This window comes from Mobula birostris, chromosome 17 (genome assembly GCF_030028105.1).
Source record: "Mobula birostris isolate sMobBir1 chromosome 17, sMobBir1.hap1, whole genome shotgun sequence".
Classification (NCBI taxonomy): Eukaryota; Metazoa; Chordata; class Chondrichthyes; order Myliobatiformes; family Myliobatidae; genus Mobula; species Mobula birostris.
Window position 1 is genome coordinate 24,768,814 of NC_092386.1, and position 22,052 is coordinate 24,790,865.

A 22,052-nucleotide genomic window follows, 5' to 3' on the forward strand; every position below is an offset into this window, starting at 1 on the left:
TCTGTTTCTTGTTCTAATTTTCCTAATCTTACTAGGTTTGATACAAGGAGTTATTAATGCACCATGGAAACAGAAAGAATGTTATTCATGTGCAAACAAACATTAATAACACACACAGTATTTAGACACATACATCTCCTGGGTGCCTAATATAAACTAAAATTTTAGGTTTAGTTGAAATTTCTGTTGATTTAATTGGTATCAACTTTATAACAGGATCTTAAAGTAGTTTCTCTGCATCAACCCTGATGGTAGATTTTATAATGCTAAATATCTATTTATTTAAATAAATACCTATTTATTTTATTTATTATCTGTTTTCCTATTTAGGCTTCATGAACATATTTATGCAACCTGTTACCTTAATTCAGCCTTGAAAGGGTAATCTGCATTGACTTTTTCCATGGTCAAAACTGAAGAAGGCAAAATGGGGGAAACAGGATAGTTTCAAGTCATTTGTCTGTTGTAAATGTGATTGCGAACAAAGTAGAAATATCAAAGTATTTCCTAAAAGGATTTTGACTGATTGAATTTATATAGCCCAACCTTTCATATCTTTGCTTGTGAATATGGAAGTCAGAAACATGCTGGAGGCTAGATGTGCATCTGACTCCCTGCTCTACCATGGGATTCATCCTCAGCTTTCCCTGGCCACGTCTGGCACATGAAGCGTTTATTTGACTAAGTGTGCCACCTAGATTCAAATGGCTCATTTGACTTTAAATTAATTAACCGTGTCATTAAGTACATTTATTCTTCCCTTTATTTAATATTATTAAATCCTTTTGAACTGTTTTAAAAGTTCTCATCATAAACTCCTAAAAACTGTTAGTGATTGTTTACAACAGTGAGATTATAAAGGGGGACTGTATGAGGCAGCGACGTCTGGAAAAGCATTGGGAGGGGCGGGATATTGTTGTGAGTGCAATGATAGAGAACAATGCAGGCGGATATATAGCTTTCATTGCTGAATTTATAGTGCCTTTGACTCTTTGTTCTGGGGAAAGTAATATGTATCTTTCCTGTTGTTTGCAATTACACTTACAATACTTGCTTTCACCAGTGCTTCATTATGTAAACTAAACAACCATCACTTTTGCGGGTATAAAATCTGGTGGGATCTGATGCACTTATGGGTTGATAAACAAGCAGCAAATACCAGTAATAAGAACATTCCTTCAGTAACATCTGTGTACTTTTTTCATTAAAGTGCACAGACAAAATTCATACATGGTACATTGATGTTTTATGTTGTATTACTATTACACAGTAATCTCTATCCAAATTTCAGTTGACTACAGGCATAGTGAAACCAGTGCTACTCCATTAATGATAGCTGCAGGCCGGGGCTTTCTAAGTCAAGTAGAACAGCTACTCAGCATGGGAGCAAATGTAAATGTTAAGGCTTCAAATGGCTGGTATGGATTTTTTTGTTTTTACGTTGATCTTTTAAGCTAAAATGTGTGATTTATTTAATTAACTTATCAAAACATTGTCTCCGTAATCAACCTAAGATCTAATAGTCTTCAATTCAAGAACAATTTCTTTACACACTATTTTCCCATGCCAGTGGAGATAATTATACAGCACTTGGTATTTTGTTGAACTGAAAGCTAGTAGTTCAGCAGCAACAACATGATCAGGAGTGTGTGAGGTTGGGTTCCAGGAAGTCAGAAAAATTGTCTAGGCTAACATATACAAAATGCTGGAGGATCTGCATTCAGTCCTAATGAAGGGTCTCAATCCAAAACATTGACTGATTGTTACTTTTTAATAGGTTCTGCCTGGCCTGCTGAGCTCTTCCAGCATTTTGTATCTGTTACTCTGGATTTCCAGCATCTGCAGAATCTTTTGTGTTTAAAAATTGACTAGTCTAGTTTAATAGGTTCATCTGTTGGTATTGGTGATGCTGTGGAGAATAGGAACTTGTTTTGCTTAATAAAATTCTTACTTAGTAAACAATTCTAGTAATAAAATGAGACTATTTTGAGAGAGTAGGGTCTAGTTAGCTGAAAGCATTGACAGTGGTGAGCAAGAAGCCGGATTGGACAGATGTGGCTCACTGGGAGGGTTGTGAGACTGGAGGAAAGACAAAGCAATTGAAGAATTTAAAAATGAAGGACTAAAATGAGTTTTGAAACTTGGGCATTGTTGGACTGGGGATAGTGCAATTCATTGTGCACATCTGTGTTCGATGAAGAGGATTTGATGCGATTTAGGATGCAGACAAGTGTGATTTTGAATGTTCAAGTTTATAGCTTATTACAGAAGTTGTAAAATTGGTGTAGTATTGATCTGGATTTTGCAAAAGTAATCATAGTATCTTAACTGTGAGTGACTAAGCAATGTAGTGTTCCCATGAATTGTTCTTTTAATGCAGAAATCCCACACTTTTGTCTGTGATTCAGTTTCTCTGTATGCTGCATTGAGGGGAATTATTTGAATGAACAGGAATTTAAACTTGTCTATCTACTAGCTCTGGCATAAGAGACCCAACAGTTTATTTGCTTGTTGGGTGAGCTCTGTAACCTTGAGGCTTAGCTAGTTCTTGGACCTGAGGTACTTGTGTAGATAGATATATTACAAATTCCTCATATAATAATCATTTTTGAGTTCAAATTCTGGACTATTTTTGAACATATGCAAATATATTGAGTTTCTTTATCAATGGAGGATTTTTCTTCAGTGATTTAAATATAGTCTATACTCCAGAAATTTAAAAAGTAAATTAAGTACATTATGCCATTCAATTAGATCTTGGTTGATGCCCATCCTAATGAGGAACTGTCTTAGCCATAACTGATAAAACCCTTGCTGAACATTTTTATTTTGCTTTCACCTTTTAATTTTTTATTGACTTTCTTTAGGAGTAGAAGGTTTCAGATTTCCACTACCCTTTTGAGGAAGTGATTTCAGACATTTTTTCCCCATACCTACTTCACCCAATTTCCTCAGTGTAATTTTGTTATCCCTCACCTCCCCTCTTGTTCTTCCTCAGGTCTGAGATGAAATATCATCTCTCTGTTGATTTTTATCAACCTTTGATAGTAAACACATAGGGATGGAAGTGATTTATTATGAATGGCTTGTTAACTATGTGCATGAGATGGGAAAGTAAATCCTAGTTTAAAAAATGTCAGCAAATATACTCAGGAAAAGCAGATTTGAATTGGCCTCAATACAAGTTCGATGTGCTTTGTGCTGTGAATATCTTTTTGTACTGATGTTGTAGACATGATGATAGTTATGCATGTTATCATGTGCTTGATGAAATTTCATCAAGAAGCTTTCCATTTAAATATGTCAACCACCTTTTGATAGATCACAATGATAGCTCTATAGGTTACTACCAAGTTTCAGAAATTTATTTTCAATATTTTTAGGTTGGCTTTGGACTGGGCTAAACGATTTGGTCAAACTGAGATCATAGATCTTCTGGAATCTTTCAAGTAAGGACAGAAATGTTGTTTTATATTTGAAATCTATTAATCACAGAAAGGAAGAAACATATAGAGCGAAATCGTGTTAGAGTTATATTATTTGAGTTTTGGGAATTGTGCGCACATCGGTAATGAAGGTGTTTTGTGAAATGTCATAATTATGTGCAATGATCACGGTGAAATGCACCCTAATATTAGGATTTAAATAAGCCAATGTATTTTTATGTATTTCTGACTCTGGAATCATAATTATACTGACTTTCAAATTGCAGCAGGTGAAAAGATATTCCTTTAGTATGCAGATTTATAACATTGGGCATCTTGCTATTTTCTTACTTTCACAAAAGTTCTTTGGTAGAATTGGGGAATTTGGATGAGAGTATTCTGGTGCAATCAGACTGTGGAGAGATAAGTCGAGAAGATAAAGAAATTCTAGATGTCTACCACCATAGCTTTGATGACGAAAAGGTTGACCTGAATCTAATAATGCACCTTCTTTACAACATCTTTCAGAGTTCTGATGATGGTAAGATATGATTTAAGCATTTGGATTTCTTGGTAAATATTTCAATAAAGGTTAAATTCAGCACAGGATGGCTACTTATTCTGTATCCTTGGTCATTGTTAAGTTGAGATATTCCATTTGTCCCCCTGAATTATATACTGGATATATTTAGTTATTACATTTTTTTCAATTTTGAAGTTTATTCACTTCATCTAATTTGATCAAAAAATTGTTGACAAATTCATTGTCAACGTGTAAGTTAGCAGAAAGAATTGCCCTGCCCCACATGTAGAAGAATCAGTTTAGGGGGACCTAAGAGGCGAGAAAACATGGGTGGGAATTTGGGATCCATTAGACAACTTCCAGGCCAAGTGTAGTGGTAATATTGGGCATTGTATAACTTGAGAAATCAGTGGTGCAATGATCATGACGTTAATCTGAATTATGACTGGACAACCCAAATTTAGCAAAAATGGTGTGGATGATGAATTCAAGGAGTGTTTAAGAGCTGATTTTCTGGATCAGTACTTTGAGGAACTTGCCGATAGAACAGTCTATATCTCATATTGAAAAATAATTAATGAATTATCTTATAGATAGGAGGCCTTTAGGGAAGAGTGATGATAATATTACAGAATTTTATATAAAATATGAATATGAGGTCATTCAATCTGAAGCCATGGTCTTAAATTTAAACAAAACAAACTACAAAGAGATGAGGAATGCATTGGCTATGATACGTTGAGAATCTATTTTGAAAGATATTGAAAGGGGGGGGGGAATGATATGACTAACATTTGAAAAGTTAATACATAGTTTGCAACAAACACGCCCATTTAAGGAACAAAAACCTAATAGGAAATGCACTCCAGCTATGACTAAGAGAAAATGGAAGATAATGTTAGATCCAAGAAGAAGGTTTACGAAATTGTCCATGAGAGCGGTAAACTTGCTGATTGGGAATTCACTGAAACAGTAAAACATTATAAAGTTATATAAAAGAAGAAGTAGCACAAAAATTAATCTGAGTACATTATAGACTGAGATGCAAGAAATTTATTTTGCAGAATCCGGAGGGATCTTGATGTAATAGATATGAAAAGAATGCTTCTCCAATGGGAGAATGTCAAATGATTTGGATGGGATTCCTATGCCATTGGTAACATGGTCTATGAACTAGCTTAATTAATAACAAGTAGATTTAAATTTGTTATTTTTAAGGGATGAATATTTTGTTGATTTTTGTTATTAGATTTATTGGGGATATGGGGAATGCTGAAATTTAGTGTCCTCCCCATCACCCCTGAAACAAGAAGTTATTAAGACATTGATGGATCTGTAGTCATGCACTCAATACTGGATAAGACTGACAAGCATACTTTCCTAAATGACATTAGTGACCTAATTTTTTTTTTACCAGCTTTCTGTAATCTTTATGATCTCTATTGCTAGCATAAGTTTTATATTTAAACTTATGACTTATTTAATTACTTGAATTTAAATTCCCATCTGACCTCAGGGCTTTTTGCCAAAATAGCCCTAACTAATAGCTTACTCCTTAGTAGCTTATAAACTTGCTATGATATATCAGAAGGCATTTGGGAATGAGGCATTCTGCTGAGGTGTTGCTTATCAGCTATACAAAGGATAGCAGAATTGATACCCTCAACAGTATCAGTGAAGCAGATGGGTTTTTACGATATTGTGGTAGTCCTTTTGTTTCTGTAATTGATAATGGCTTGTTATTTCCATATAATTCTGTGTATTAGATAAGTTCCTTAACAACAGTGATGGGATTTGAACCAGGCTTTTATTACATAACATATATTCAAGCCTCTGAATTGTAAATCCAGTAATTTGATCATAATGATGTAGATATTACATAGGTTTTAAGTTTGGAGATGTACGTGTGGATGATTTGTGATGGTTGGGATTGGGAAAAATCCTTGGCAAAAATGTCAATAAAGCCTATATATCAAAGTTACAGGAATATGCCATTTGTGCATCATTCAGTAGGGTTTAGTGGTACGTTAATCATCCAGTGATCATAAAATTATTATTACAAGAGAAGTTTTATTTAATTATTATGTTTCCAGGTGCAGTTTTGATCTTTTTACCAGGATACGACGAAATTGTAGGTCTCAGAGATCGCATTCTTTATGATGATAAAAGATTTGCAGATAATTCTCACAAGTAAGTTTTCAAAACATTTATTGCTTACAATTTCTGAGATAGAAAATTAGGTAAATGTATAAAGCATGTCAGTTTTTAGTGCAGGCCCAATTTGTGTCTATTTGCTTATACTCTAGATATTTAACTTATTACATATTGTTAACAGCATTCTACAGTATGTCCTTGAACCATGAGTAATATAAGTGTATTTTACCTTATCAAAAAACATTTTACCTAATAATATTTTCTTAGTTCTTCACTTCTTCTGAAAGTAAACTTTTTGATGATGATTGTGAACAGAAACCTTCCTGAACTATGGAATGGGACTGAAACTAATTGGAACGTTGCTGCTGCCACCCTCTGGTATATTGGGCTTTCTTGCATTCGTCTCAGGTCCATTTATCTGCTGAAAATAAACAAACAGACAATCCTTATGTCAAAATGGGTCATTACTGCTGTTGGTGATAAATTTTATACACTGAACATAGAAAACATAGAAAAACATAGAAAATAGGTGCAGGAGTAGGCCATTTGGCCCTTCGAGCCTGCACCACCATTTATTATGATCATGGCTGATCATCCAACTCAGAACCCTGCACCAGCCTTCCCTCCATACCCTCTGATCCCCCTAGCCACAAGGGCCATATCTAACTCCCTCTTAAATATAGCCAATGAACTGGCCTCAACTGTTTCCTGTGGCAGAGAATTCCATAGATTCACCACTCTCTGTGTGAAGAAGTTTTTCCTAATCTCAGTCCTAAAAGGCTTCGCCTTTATCCTCAAACCGTGACCCCTCATTCTGGACTTCCCCAACATCGGGAACAATCTTCCTGCATCTAGCCTGTCCAATCCCTCTAGGATTTTATATGTTTCAATCAGATCCCCCCTCAATCTTCTAAATTCCAATGAGTACAAGCCTAGTTCATCCAGTCTTTCTTCATATGAAAGTCCTGCCATCCCAGGAATCAATCTGGTGAACCTTCTTTGTACTCCCTCTATGGCAAGGATGTCTTTCCTCAGATTAGGGGACCAAAACTGCACACAATACTCCAGGTGTGGTCTCACCAAGGCCTTGTACAACTGCAGTAGTACCTCCCTGCTCCTGTACTCGAATCCTCTCGCTATAAATGCCAGCATACCATTCGCCTTTTTCACCGCCTGCTGTACCTGCATGCCCACTTTCAATGACTGGTATAATGACACCCAGGTCTCGTTGCACCTCCCCTTTTCCTAATCGGCCACCATTCAGATAATAATCTGTTTTCCTATTTTTGCCACCAAAGTGGATAACTTCACATTTATCCACATTAAATTGCATCTGCCATGAATTTGCCCACTTACCCAACCTATCCAAGTCACCCTGCATCCTCTTAGCATCCTCCTCACAGCTAACACTGTCGCCCAGCTTCGTGTCATCCGCAAACTTGGAGATACTGCATTTAATTCCCTCATCCAAGTCATTAATATATATTGTAAACAACTGGGGTCCCAGCACTGAGCCTTGCGGTACCCCACTAGTCACTGCCTGCCATTCTGAAAAGGTCCCGTTTATTCCCACTCTTTGCTTCCCATCTGCTAACCAATTCTCTATCCACATCAATACCTTATCCCCAATACCATGTGCTTTAAGTTTGCACACTAATCTCCTGTGTGGGACATTCAGAGGAAGTCTCATGATTTTTTTTAAAAATCTGGAGACAATATAAGTGTATTAATTCATAAACACGAAAAATTCTGCAGATGCTGGAAATCCAAAGCATGCACAGGAAATGCTGGGGGAGCTCAGCAGGTCAGGCAGAATCCATGGAAATGAACAAACAGTTGATGTTTCAGGCCATGATCAGCACTGGAAAAGAATGGGGAAGATACCAGAATAAAAAGGGGGTGGGGTGGGGTGGAAGGAGGTCTAGCTAGAAGGTGATAGGTGGGTGGGAAAGGTTAAGGGCTGGAGAGGAAGCAATCTAGTAGGAGAGGAGAGTGGACCATAGGAGAAAGGGAAGGAGGAGGGACACCAGGGGAAGGTGATAAGCTGGTGAGAAGAGGCCAGAGTGGAGAAAAGAAGAAGGGAGATGAAGGGATTTTTTAAAAAAAATCAAGAGGAGAAATTGATATTCATGCTATCATGTTGGAGGCAACCCAGACAGAATACAAGGTAATGCTCCTCCACCCTGAGGGTGGCCTTATCATGGTACAAGAGGAAACCATGGACTGACACGTTGGGACAGTGATGGGAATTGGACTTAAACTGTTAGGCCACTGGTAAGTTCAGCTTTGGTGGATGGAGTAGAGGTGCTCGACAAAGCAGTCCCCCATTTTACTATGGTTTCACCAGTGTAGAGGGCGCAGTAGATGACCCCAGCAGATTTGCAGTGAAGTGTGGCCTCACTTGGAGGGACTGTTTGGGGCTATGAATGGAGGTGAGGGAGGTGAGCAGACCGCTTGCAAGGATATGTGCCGGGAGGGAGATTAGTGGGGAGGGACAAATGGACAAGTGGTTCACAAAGGGAGCTATCCCTATGGTAAGTGGGGGTGGTGGGTTGAGGTAAAGTTGGTAGGATCCCTTTGGAGATGGGGTGAGTGCAGTTGTTTAGGAAATTGAGCTGCAGTTGAGGGCAGCATCAGTGATGGAGAAGGGAAACTCTGCTCTTTGAAAAAGGAGGACATCTCTGATGTTTGGAAAGGAAAGCCTCTCTTGGGAATAGATGTGGTAGAGACGAAGGGACTGAGAAAGTGAATTGCATTTTTGCAGGAGCCGGTGAGGGGAGAAGTATAGTCATGATAGTTGTGGGAATTGGTAGGTTTATAAAAGACGTTGGTCAACAGTTTGTCTCCAGAGATGGAAACAGGCAGATCGAGAAAGGGGACGGAGGTGTCAGAAATGGACCAAGTGAATTTAAGAGCAGAGTGGAAGTTGGAGGCAAAGTTGACGAAATTGATGAGCTCAGCATGGGTGCCTGAAGCAGCACCAATGCATTTGTCAATCTAGCGGAGGAAGAGTTAGGGAACATTACTGGGGAAGGCTTGGAACATGCACAGTATTAGTTGATCCTCTTTTGAGTCCATTATGTGTGAAGTTTACCAACAGAGCGTGTAATGTCCAGTGCATTGCACCTATTTAATGTCTGGAGCCAGCATCTTTAATCAGTACTGCTGGACCCCCAATCTCCCCTTCCCCAGCCACCACTCTCCAACTTCATGTCTCTCAGAACTCACCATTACCTTTTAGGTCCTTGGAGACTTCATCTTCCTCCTACCCCAACTTCCCTAAATACCCTGAACCTCCTCTTTCCTCTGTTACCACTAGCTCTCTTCCCCTTTTTGATCCCAGCTCTAATCCTTGCCATGTCCTCACCATTCCCTCTGACCTTCCCCTCCCTGAGGCATTTTGTTCTGTCCTCAGCAAAGGCCTTGCTTTTGTCCGTCTTCACCTACATCTCACTGAGTTACCATGCCTGCCACGACGTCGAGCTCCTCTTCCGTTGCTTCCATCTCGGAGCCCACTTCTTTGGCAAGAATTCCGCACCCCGCATGGATGACATTTCTCCTGTCTTCAGTCTTCCTCCTCTTCTTGGACCTCTTGCTCTGGCTGTCTGTCTGCTCTGGATTTTTTCATCTAGATTTGCTGATGAGACATCAACCATCTCGACTTCAGCACTCCCCTGTCCTCCTCAAACTTTACCCCCTCTATACACACTGCCCTCCACTCTCTTCGCATCAATCCCGACCTTACCACCTAAACCATAGTCAAAGTGGGTGTTGTTATAGTGTGGTGTACTGACCTCTACCTTGCTGAAACCAGGCAGCAACTCTCAGACTGCTCCTCATACTTTTACCCCTTGAAGTGAACCCCACTCTGGACCATAAGAAAACTGTCACCGACACCATCACTAACCTCATCAAATCTGGAGAACTCTCATCCACTGTCACCAAACTCATAGTTCCCTTATGCCGAATTGTTCGCTTCTACCTCCTACCCAAAATCCACAAACCCTACTGTGTAGATAGGCCTATTATCTCTGCCTGCTCCTGCCCCTCTGAACTTGTGTTCTCATACCTCAATTCCATTCTATTTCTCTTGGTTCAGTCCCTTCCCACCTACATCCATGACACTGCTCTTGTTCTCGATCGCCTCAGTAACTTTAAATTCCGTGGCTTTGATGGCCTTATTTTCACCATGGATTTTGTGTTTGTTGTTCCTTTCCACGCCTTATGGCACCTCGGGCAACAATCTTGCCGTTTCTTTAGGATTTGTCTGTTTTTTGAGGCTGTGTTGCTAGCTTGATGCTCAACCCAACTCGGATGGAAAGTGTGCAAGGAAGCGGCCGGATTTGAACCCAAGACCACTCACCTTGAAGTCTGGTGCAGATGCCACTATACCACCGGCTGGTTTATTTCACCATGGTTGTTCAGTCCCTTTCTACTTCTATGCCTTATCAAGAAGGCCTCAAAGCTCTCTACTTCTTCCTGGTCAAAAGAACCAACCAGTTTCCGTCCACCACCTCCCTCCTCCATCTGGCAGAACTGGTCCTCACCCTCAACAATTTTTTTCTTCAGTTCCTCCCACTTCCTGTAAACTTGAGGTGTAGCTGTGGGCACCCATGTGGGCCCCAACCATATCTACCTCTTCGTTGGCTATGTAGAACAGTCCATGTTCAAAGCGTTCCCTGGTAATACTCCCCAAATAATCTTCCACTGTGTTGGCAACTGCATTCGCACTGTACCTCCTGTAAAAATGCTATTCCCTTTTCTCAGTTTCTTTCCCTTTGCTGATTCTGTTCCAAGGACTCAGTTTTCCATTCCATGATATCAGAGATGTCCTCCTCCTTCAAAGAACGAGGTTTCCCTCCCTCTGTTATAGATGCTGCTGACTTACAGTGATAGAGTTCCTCTTGTCCTTACCTAACGCCCCATCAGCCTCCTCATCCAACACATCATTACCCCACCCCCCCAACAACTTTCGACAGGGATTGCTTCCTCCACGATTCCCTTGTCCATTCGGCTCTCTTCACTGCTCTCCCTTCTGGCAATTATACAAGGCAAAAGGGAATTTAAGTTCAAGTAATTAAATAAATTATAGGTTTACTTATAAAACCCTACACTAGCAATAGTGATCATAAAGATTACAGATTGCTGTTTAAGAACAAAATCTGGGTCACTAATGTCATTCAGGAAAGTGTGCTTGTCAGCCTTATCCAGCATGGCCTGTATGACTCCAGATCCAATAATGGCTCCTCATTTCAGGGGTGATTGGAGGACAACTTCTTTGAGCATCTCCATTCCATTCACCACAAACAGAACTTCCCGGTGGCTAAATGTTTTAATTCAGATTTTCATTCCTGTTCCGTCATATCGATCCATGGCCTCCTTCTGTGCTGAGATGAGGCCACCCACTGGATTGAAGAGCAGCACCTTATATTCTGTTTGGGTCACCTCCAACCTGATGGCAAGTATATTGATTTCTCCCTCCTGTAAAAAAATTCCCGACTCCCCCTCCTTCCTCTGTTCCCTATTCTGACCTTTTACTTCTTCTCACCTGCCTATCACTTGTACTAGGTCCCCTTGTCCTTCCCCTTCTTATGTAGTCCACTCTCCTCTCCCATCAGATTCCTTCTTTTCCAGCCCTTGACCTTACTCACTTACCTGGCTTCACCTATCACCTTCCAGTTAGCCTTTTTATTCTGGTGTTTTCTCCCTTCCTTCTCAGTCCTGAAGAAGGGTCTTGCTCCAAAGCGTTGACTGTTTACTCCTTTCCATAGCTGCTGCCTGACCTGCTGAGTTCCTCCAGCATTTTGTGCGAGTTGTTTTGGATTTCCAGCATCTATAGACTTCCTCGAGTTTATTAAAATCTTATTGTGTTGCTTTGCTAAAACTAAATGTAATAATGCAGCCAAAGTGGCACTCAGAGACATTGGTGTATATCACTCTTGAAGTTCAGCTCCAAGGATCCAAATGCGGTGTTGCAAAGGTTTTCATTTCATCTAATCAGTGTTGGTAAATGCTTCTTCAATGCTGCGTTAGCTTCACACTATTCAGTCCATCACATTCCTATTCCTCCCTATCAGCCTTTAAAAAGCAGGATGCTCTAAATGTGAGAGTATTGCAGTCAACCCTCAAGACTGTTATTGTGGTTCTTGTTACCAGTATTTAAAAGGGCTATGAGGATATTTTAATATTTCTGTAATCTGGTGTGCAACGTAATGCCAGGAGCACCATGCCACCCTGTGGGAATGTCAGTGCTTTATGTAGTAAAAATCTTCTGATTACCTTTAGATCTCTGCTTCTGAGATTCCACCATAGCCAGCTAGCCCAAACTGCTGCATTGCTTATCATTGAAAACCGAGTCTTTTAAGATCACTTCTGCAAGAGCCATGCTAGAAGGCCATTTGTGGCTTTCGCTACTGCATCATCCATGTTTCAGTAAATGTAGCAAAGGCTTATCGAAGATGAGCATTAAAGTAGTTCACAAGGTTAATTAGTTGATGTTAATGTGGTTCTTGTCATAGTGTTGCTTGGAATGCTGATTTAGTTTTCAGATTCATTTATCACATGTACAGTGTCTATAAAAAGTATTCACCTCCCCCCCCCCCCAGAAGTTTTCATGTTTTATTGTTTTACAACATTGAAGTACAGTGGATTTAATTTGGCTTTTTTGACACTGATCAAACAGAAAAGACTTGTTAAAATGAAAACAAATTTCTACAAATTGGTCTAAATTTATTACAATTGTTAAACACAAGGTAATTGATTGCATAATTAACTCACCCCCTTCAAGTCAGTATTTAGTAGGTGCACCTCTGGCAGCAACTACAGCCTTGAGTCTGTGTGGATAGGTCTCTATTAGCTTTGCATATCTGGACACTGCAGTATTTCCCCATTCTTCTTTATAAAACTGATCAACCTCTGTCAGATTGCATGAGGTTTGTGAGTGAACAGCCCTTTTCAAGTCCAGTTGCAAAGTCTCAATTGTATTGAGGTCTGGATTCTGACGTAGCCACTCCAGGATATTAACTTTGTTGTTTTTAATCTATTCCTCTTTAGCTTTGGCTTTGTGCTTGGATCATTGTCTTGCTGGAAAACAAATCTTCCAAGACACAGTTCTCTTGCAAACTGCATTAGGTTTTCCTCCAGGATTTCCCTGTATTTTGCTGCATTCATTTTACCCTCTACCTTCACAAGCCTTTCAGGGAGCCTGCTGCAGTGAAGCATCCCCGTAGCATGACACAGCCACCACCATACTTCATGATAGAGATGGTGTCTTTTTGATGATGTGTGGTGTTTGGCTTACACCAAGCATAGCATTTAGTCTGATGGCCAGAAAGCTCAATTTTGGTTTCATCGGACCATAGAACCTTCTTCCAGCTGATTTCAGAGTCTCCCACATGCCTTCCGGCAAACTCTAGCCAAGGTTTCATGTGAGTGTTTCTTCAACAGTGGCTTTCTCTTTTTCACTCTCCTATAAAGCTGCAACTGGTGAAGCATCCGGGCCACATACTTATTTATTTTTTATTATTATATATTTTTTTCTCTCTCTCCTTTTTCTCCCTCTGTCCCTCTCACTATATTCCTTGCCCATCCTCTGGGCTTCCCCCCTCCCCCTTTCTTTCTCCCTAGGCCTCCCGTCTGTCCCATGATCCTCTCATATCCCTTTTGCCAATCAACTGTCCAGCTCTTGGCTCCATCCCTCCCCCTCCTGTCTTCTATCATTTCGGATCTCCCCTCCCCCTCCCACTTTCAAATCTCTTACTATCTCTTCTTTCAGTTAGTCCTGACGAAGGATCTGGGTCCAATACGTCGACTGTACCTCTTCCCATAGATGCTGCCTGGCCTGCTGCATTCACCAGCAATTTTTATGTGTGTTGCTTGAAATTCCAGCATTTGCAGATTTCCTCGTGTTTCCTGTACTTAATACTTTGAATTATACAGGCCAATGTGCCAAAAGCTTTCTTTACAACCCTAGTTCCTGTACTAATCCATTTTTTCTTGACCTTCATAATATACGAATGTCAATTTATGCCTTAAAAATATTCTTCAACTAGGTCTGCTCATCTCTTGAGTAGAAAATAACAATTGTTCACAACATTCTGGGTGAAGAAATTTCTTCTCATTTCAACTCAGAATGGCTGTCCTCTTTGCTTTAAAATTGTAGCTCTTGATTCTAGGCACATCAGCCATAGGCATCATCATCACTGCATCTACCTTGTGAAAGCTGTAAGAGTTTTGTATGTTCCAATGCGATCCTTTCCCATTATGTTTTATGAGGTCAGTTTGTTGAATCTCTTTTGGAATAATTCCCCCAGACCCCAAAATCAGTCTGTTGAACCATCATGACATTTTGTTTATTGTGTGCATCTTGCGCTCCCAAGCAGGCTCACCAGGGTGCTTTACACTCTGTATTAATTTGCAGTTGGGAGCATGGCTTTTGTTATATTCACATTAGTTATAGGGTTGTTTAGCAAAAACAAACCCTTTGGCCCAACTCATGCAATGACCAAGGTGCCTTCCTGAGCTAATTCAACTTACCTGTGTTTGCCTTCAAACCTTTCCTATCCATGTGCCTGTTCAAGTGTATTTTAAACATTGTATTTGTGCCCACTTCTACCACTTCCTTTGGCAACCCACTCCATGTACCCACATAGCCCTGTGTGGAAAAGCTTGCCTCTCAGATTACCTTTAAATTTTCTGCTCTCATCTTAAACCTATGCCTTCTTGTTGTAGACGCCACAATTCTGGTGCTTGAGTTGTGCACTGGAATCAGCATTGTTCTGTATCTTACTAGCTACCCATTGGTCTGGTTCAGTTGCTCAAGTTTGAGAGTAGAGCAGAGTAGACTGATCCAAAACGGAACCGGGTGATTGTAGTTTGGATACTGGCATGATGTCGTCACGATGCCTCTGTTGTGGCTGCACACTCTATGTGAAGCAGAACACTGCAAGTTCTTTCTGTTGCTATACTTTGCTGAGGTTAAGTGCAGTGCCATCAGTGCAGTATGAAGTGGTCATTGGCATTCTGCACTGTCAGCAGAGCCTCCTAAATGCACATGTCTGCTGAGGGAGAAGAGAATTCTATTTTCCTGTAATGAACAGTGTCCTGTAAACTCTAATGCAGCAAATTATTGCAGATCTTCTGAGAAACATTATAGATTTCCTCTGCTCTAGCCCATAAAGAGCCAAAAGCACAATACTTGATGGGTCTATGAACACAGTTCTTCCTTCTTCCTGAAGTGAAGTATCTCAATCATACTGGAGGAACTCCACAGGCCAGACAGCATCTATGGAGAGGAACTTGAGCTTTGAAATGTTGACCTTTTATTCTTCTCCATAGATATTGCCTGATCTGCTGAGTTCCTCCAGCATATTTTGCATATTACTCTGGATTTACAGCATCTGCAGAATCTCTGGTGTTCTTAGTCATACTGATATACATAGAGGAAAATTGGTCCCTGATCACCCTTCTTGGAAAGAACCACTTGCTGATGGTCCTGCTGCACCTTTCCTTTCTGGCAGGTTTCCCTGCTTTGCAGTATCACTCCTCTTACCCCAGTTTATGTCACTCTCTGAGAAGGTTGGTAACCACGCCTGGAAGAAACAGAACAACAAGTACTGCAAAGTTGCACCTGAAGCCTTTAAGTGTCTAAAAGTGAAACAAACTTATTTGTGTAGTCCAAGCTAATTGTTTTTGCAAATATGCAGAGTAAAATATGTATTGTCAAATCATCATGTTGTATTGGTGTGATAGGAAAAATTTCTCTACATACATAACATCGCAATCTACAGCACATTACAAGCCCTTTGGCCCACAATGTTGAGCTGACCATGTAACCTACTCTAGAAACTGCTTAGAATTTCCCTAGTGCATAGCTCTCTATTTTTCTAAGCTCCATGTACCTATCTAAGAGGCTCTTAAAAGACCCTATTGCTTCCACCACTGCTGCCGGCAGTGCATTCCATGCACCTACCACTCTCTGAGTGGAAAAACTTACCCCTAACATCCCCTTGGTGCCTATTTCCAAGCCCTTAAAATTATGACCCCTCATGTTAGCCATTTCAGCCCTGGGAAAAAGCCTTTAGCTATCAACATGATCAATTGCCCTCATAATCTTATACACCTCTATCAGGTCTCTTCTCATTCTCCATCACTCCAAGGAGAAGAGGCCAAGTTCACTCAGCCTGTTCTCATAAGGTACGCCCTCCAATCCAGGCAACATCCTTTTGAATCTCCTCTGCACTTTCTCTATAGTATCCACATCCTTCCTGTAGTGAGGTGACCAGAACTGAACACAGTACTCCAAGTGGGGTATGACCAAGGTCTTATATAGCTTATATAAATATATAAATGTAAATGAGTTGTACAATAATATGCCCTTTTAGATTTCAGATTTTCATGCTTCATTCCAACATGCAGACATCTGACCAAAAGAAAGTGTTAAAGAGTCTCCCTAATGGAGTTCGTAAAATAGTAAGTTTAAAGTTATTTAAAATAAAACCACTCATTTAAAATAATTTTTTCCTTCACTTGTAGACAATTGATCTATCTTATTTCAGATTCTTTCCACAAATATTGCTGAGACAAGCATAACTGTCAATGATGTGGTATTTGTCATTGATTCTGGGAAAGTAAAAGAGGTAAGTTTTAATCAACACGTCAGTATTTTCTACAGCATGAAGAATTCAGAAACTCTTCATTGTTTCAATTTCACTTTTGTTTCAGAAATCATTTGATGCACTAAACTCTGTCACAATGTTAAAAATGGTGTGGATTTCCAAGGCGAGTGCTATCCAGAGGAAGGGAAGGTAAAATGGTTATTCTATTTATTAAATTTAATATTAAAGCTTAAGAAAAACTCTTGGGCAAACCAGCCACATGTTGGAATCTATATAACAATATAACCAGTTGCCTACATGTTTTGTCCTCAAAAAAAGAGGCAAGCTTAAGCCTGCCAGTTAATGCCCTATCAGTTTTCTCTCATTCATGAGTAAAGTTTTGGATTGCCATTAAACCAAACCTATTCATCAATAAACTATTGATTCTGATCTTTTGCCTTACCGGAACTACTCCTTCCTAAACATCATTGTAGCCTTGATCCAGGAATGAACATAAGAATTAAATATAAGGAAAGAAGCGAGATACTGATATTTGAGCACCAAAAAGAAAACTGATCAGTGGCAGAATTTGAGATGACACAAGGGAGATTAATTGTCATCAGATGAGCTTCCATGAAGAAATGTCCTTGGCATAGCCTTCTTAAGCTTCTTCATTATTATTATTGCTTTCATCAAAGGTTAGGATAGGAACATCTCAAGTATAATTCCAGAGTTCACAGATCTATTTTCAGCTTTTCTGAAAATGAGGTACAAGGAAGAGTGTTCCAGGAAGTGCCTGTAGCCCAGAAAATATCAAGCTATAACCTAAATTTATGGTATTGCAATGAAAAATCTCATGAATAATTTTTTTCTTTACTCAGCCAGGTTTGAGTAATTTTCATTTTTTATGCCTTTTTGAATGATGAAATTTTAAGTTGTTCAAAACGTAATGGATTTTACTTTTATTTAATTGTTTGATATTTCTGTGTGTTTTTGTAGGGCAGGTCGCTGCCGACCAGGAATTTGTTTTCACTTATTTAGTAGACTACGGTTTCAAAATCTTCTGGAGTTTCAGATTCCTGAGTTGCTACGAATGCCACTGCAGGTGATAATTTGGTTTTATTGCCTGCTTATTATTTTATCCTAATGTATAATTTTTATTGTTAAACCGTGGTTAATTTTGAAATAAGTGACAATCACAACTTTAATACACAGAAGTTTCCTGCTGCCAGAATAACACAATTGGGAGTAGATGGCATTGAATTATACATTTGATATTCAATGATCTTGTGTACATAATAAAGTGTCAATCTCTGTCAAAAATTTTATAATCTGTAAAAAGACTTCATAAAACTGACCATTCTAAAATATGCATTTTATTTTTCCCTAGGAACTTTGCTTACATACCAAACTGCTAGCTCCAATTAATTGTCCTATTGCCGACTTCCTTGCTAAAGCACCAGAACCCCCTCCATCACTTATAATTAAAAATGCAGTTGAGATGCTCAAGGTATGAAATGTTTACCATCATTAAAATAAAAATATAAAATACAGTCCTAAAGGGTCTCGGCTTGAAACGTTGACTGTTTATTAATTTCCATAGATGCTACCTGACTTGCTGAGTTCCTTCAGCATCTTGTGTGTGTTGCTTTGGATTTCCAACATCTGCATTCTTTTTCGTGTTTATAAAATACAATATTAGGAACATATTTGTTATACTTCTTTTCATTCTAGACTATAGATGCCATGGACAGCTGGGAAGATTTAACAGAGCTTGGTTACCACTTAGCAGATCTTCCCGTGGAGCCTCATCTGGGAAAGATGGTTCTTTGTGCTGTAGTGCTAAAGTGTCTTGATCCTATTCTCACTATTGGCTGTACTTTGGCCTATCGCGATCCATTTGTCCTACCAATGCAACCTTCACAGAAGCGTGCTTCTATGTTATGCAGAAAGCATTTTGCTGCAGGAACATTCAGTGATCATATGGCTCTTTTAAGAGCTTTCCAGGTGAGCTTCTCCATTTACTTCTGCGGTACATCTGTCTTGTAATTACAATCTGAAGTTTAAAACCTTATAGAAGTACCTTTTTAATACCACAAAATGTATTTATTTTGCTTGATTTTGAAATTACTGGCTGAATTAGTAAAGTTCTGATAATTCACTATTCTGTTGTGAGGAATTCTCGATGGTTTGGTGCCTGGCTTTCAGGGACCGTCTTCCTGTGTTCCCTTTTAATTCACTGGGCCCCATCACTTAGAAATACATAGCATTCTCTTCTCATTGATACAGCTTGACCTTCTGAGTATCTACAACGTTTTGCCATTTTATTGGAACTTTTGCTACAAATAAAACCTAGCTGGTATGGATTATATTAGCATTTTGTGTTGTGAATACAATGCAACTAACATGCACAAAACAATAGTCAATTACCAAGGACAATAAATCTTGCTCTCTGACTGGGCAATTGGAGCGGGAGTAGGCTGCTCTGCTCCAGACCTCAACCTCTCCATTCTGCCCTCCTTGTAGCAATCCTTGAAATTTCAAAAGGCTATCTGCCTTCATTTTAAATCTACTGCTGAGCTAGCCTCCATAGAGAATTCCAGCAGTTCACTTATGTACAGTGTATAAGAAGAAATTTCTACCTATCTCTGTTTTAAATAACTAGCCCCTGATCTTGAAGCTATGGCCCCTGTTCAAGACTCTACCACAAGAAAGCATCTTGATATCCATCCTGTCACGCCTTATTAGGATCTTTTATTTTTCATTAAGGTCACCTTGCATTCTTGCAAACTTCAAAGAATGCAATCTATTCAACCTTTCTTGATAGGACACCTCTTTCAAACCAGGAATTATCCTGGTGAATATCATTAGAACAATGCTGCGGTATACTTTTTTAAGTAAGGGAACCAAGCTAAGTGCAGTTCTTTTGCCATATCATGAAAAAATTACTGTTTGCAGATTAATTTTTGAAAGGTAGATTATTAAAGAGTGTTTACCTCTTTTCCCCGTTGATGTTTCAGTTATGAAGTATTTTCCAAACAAAATGCAAGGTTCTCAGCTTTTAATTTTTTGGTTAGATACAATCAGAGTGGACAAATACAAGTCACTGTTTCTTTCAGAATTTTATTTCCTGGATAATTGGACTAATTGATAATAAAAGTAAAATGACAACCATTTGCTTTGTGCCTTTAACATAAAGTATCTATCACATGAACATTAAAAAAGACACAAAAGGAGATATTTTGACATATGAAAAGTGATCTTTATGAGGAGGAAGGTTATGAAGATGACTTAAAGGAAAAGTAAATTTCAGAGCTTAAGATTCGGAAAGCTACAACAGTTAGTTATAGAGCAAGTAAAATCTGTGAAGAGCAAAAGACTAGATTGCAAGAATGCAGTGATCTTAACTGTGCAGGACAAGTAGAGATGTTGCCAACACAAGGAATTGCCCAATGATTTTTTTAAAATATAAGGTTAGGCTATATTTTAATGAACACCTGTACCTCACTTATACACAGGTTTCTTTTTTGATCCTTCATTCTTCCATTCACCATGCTAATTTTTCTTTAGTCCTATTTTAGATTTGTGAAATGAAAGTATGTTGCAGAACTAAATCTATTAACTCTAAAGTTCTGCCTTTTTAATCTCAAGTGCAATTATATTGTCAGACGCGTATATTACAAATCACTGCAGGCTTGATTAAATGAATTAGGATTAGTCAGATTGGCTGCCTGAGGCAATTATTCAGGACATTGGCAAGGCTTGTGAAGTGCCTGAGGAATTTAGAAATACTCCCTGTTTTTGCGGCCTGGAGTAGATTTGAGATGATCGTTAAGAATATTGTTAAAAGTTCAACGCAAATACATTATCAAAGTACATATATGTCACCATATACAACCCTGAGATACATTTTTTGCGACATATTCAGTAAATCTATAGTAGAATAATAATAACTATAATGGAATCATTGAAAGACTGCACCTACGGGTTTTCAACCAGTGTGCAAAAGACAACAAACTGTGCAAATAGAAAAAGAAAGAAACAATAATAAATAAAGAAGCAATAAATATCTTGAACATGAGATGAAGAGTCCTTGAATGTGAGTCCATAGGTTGTGATAACATTCCAATGATGGGGCAACTGAATTTGACTGAAGTTATCCCCTTTGGTTTAAACACATGATGATTGAGGGAGAATAACTGTTCCTATACCTGGAGGTGTGAGTCCTGAGGTTCCTGTACCACCTTCCTGATGGCAGCAGTGAGAACCTAGGATGATGGTTGCTGCTTTCTTGCTTTGTATAGGTGGGCTCAATGGTAATGAAGGCTTTACCTGGGCCGTATCCGCTACTTTTCGTAGAACTTTCTGTTCAAGGGGCTTGGGGTTTCCATACCAGGCTGTGATATAGCCAGTCAAAATACTCTCCGCTACGCATCTATAGAAGTTCGTCAAAGTTTTAGATGTCATGCTGAATCTTTGCAAACTCCTAAGGAAATGCTTTCTTCGTAATTGCACTTATATGCTGGGCTCAGGACAGTTTCTACAAAATACTAACACCGAGGAATTTAAAGTTGCAGACACTCTCCACCTTTGATCATCTGATGAGGATTGGCTTATGGACCTTTGGTTTCCTCATCCTGAAGTCAATAATCAGCTCTTTGAACTTGCTGACATTGAGTAGGAAGTTGTTGTTACGGCAGCACTCAGCCAGATTTTCAATCTCTCTCTTATATACTGATTCAGCTCACAACAGTGATGTCAGCAAATTCGAATATGGCATTGGAGCAGTCATAAGTGTAAAGCCATAGAGAAGGGAGCTAAGCACACAGCTTGTGGTGCACTTGTGCTGATGAAAATTGTGGAGGAGATGTTGTTGCCAGTTCAAACTGACTATTATCTTTAAATGAGGAAATTGAGGATCCTGTTGCACAAGGAGGTATTGAGGCCAAGGTCTTGAAGCTTATTTATTAGTTCTGAGGGGATAATGGTATTAAGTGCTGAGCTGTAGTTGATAAAGAGCATCCTGACGTATGCATCTTGCTGTCCAGGTGTTCAAAGGTTGAGTGAAGATCCAATGGGATGGCATCTGTTATGGACCTTTTGCTCTGATAGGCAAATTGGAACAGATTCAAGTTGCTTTTCAAGCAGGAGCTGATATGCATCATCACCAATCTCTCAAACCACTTCATCACTGTGGATGTGTTATTGACTGATAGTCATTAAGGTAGTTTGCCATGTTCTTTTTTGGGCACTGATGTAATTGAAGCCTGCTTGACACAGGTGGGTACCTCAGACTGCTGAAGCTTGAAGTTAAAGATCTCAGCACTCCAGCTAGTTGATCAGCACATGTCTTTA

The 22,052-nt window shown here is 39.2% G+C and overlaps 1 protein-coding gene across 5 annotated transcripts in view; it reads left to right on the top strand.

Annotated features, from left to right (window-relative positions):
* Positions 1-22,052, top strand: part of ythdc2 (YTH domain containing 2) — a 115,899-nt gene that overhangs the window by 26,108 nt on the left and 67,739 nt on the right. For all 5 annotated transcript variants that reach the window (XR_011889512.1, XR_011889511.1, XM_072281400.1 and 2 more), the window contains exons 12-21: positions 1,292-1,418; positions 3,384-3,449; positions 3,788-3,966; positions 6,042-6,138; positions 16,485-16,572; positions 16,659-16,739; positions 16,825-16,907; positions 17,697-17,802; positions 18,088-18,207; positions 18,432-18,704. Coding sequence is in view for 3 of the 5 variants with exons in the window: in XM_072281400.1 (XP_072137501.1) it covers positions 1,292-1,418; positions 3,384-3,449; positions 3,788-3,966; positions 6,042-6,138; positions 16,485-16,572; positions 16,659-16,739; positions 16,825-16,907; positions 17,697-17,802; positions 18,088-18,207; positions 18,432-18,704 (1,220 nt within the window). In the remaining 2 variants the exon portion in view is untranslated. The remainder of the gene's footprint in view (positions 1-1,291; positions 1,419-3,383; positions 3,450-3,787; positions 3,967-6,041; positions 6,139-16,484; positions 16,573-16,658; positions 16,740-16,824; positions 16,908-17,696; positions 17,803-18,087; positions 18,208-18,431; positions 18,705-22,052) is intronic.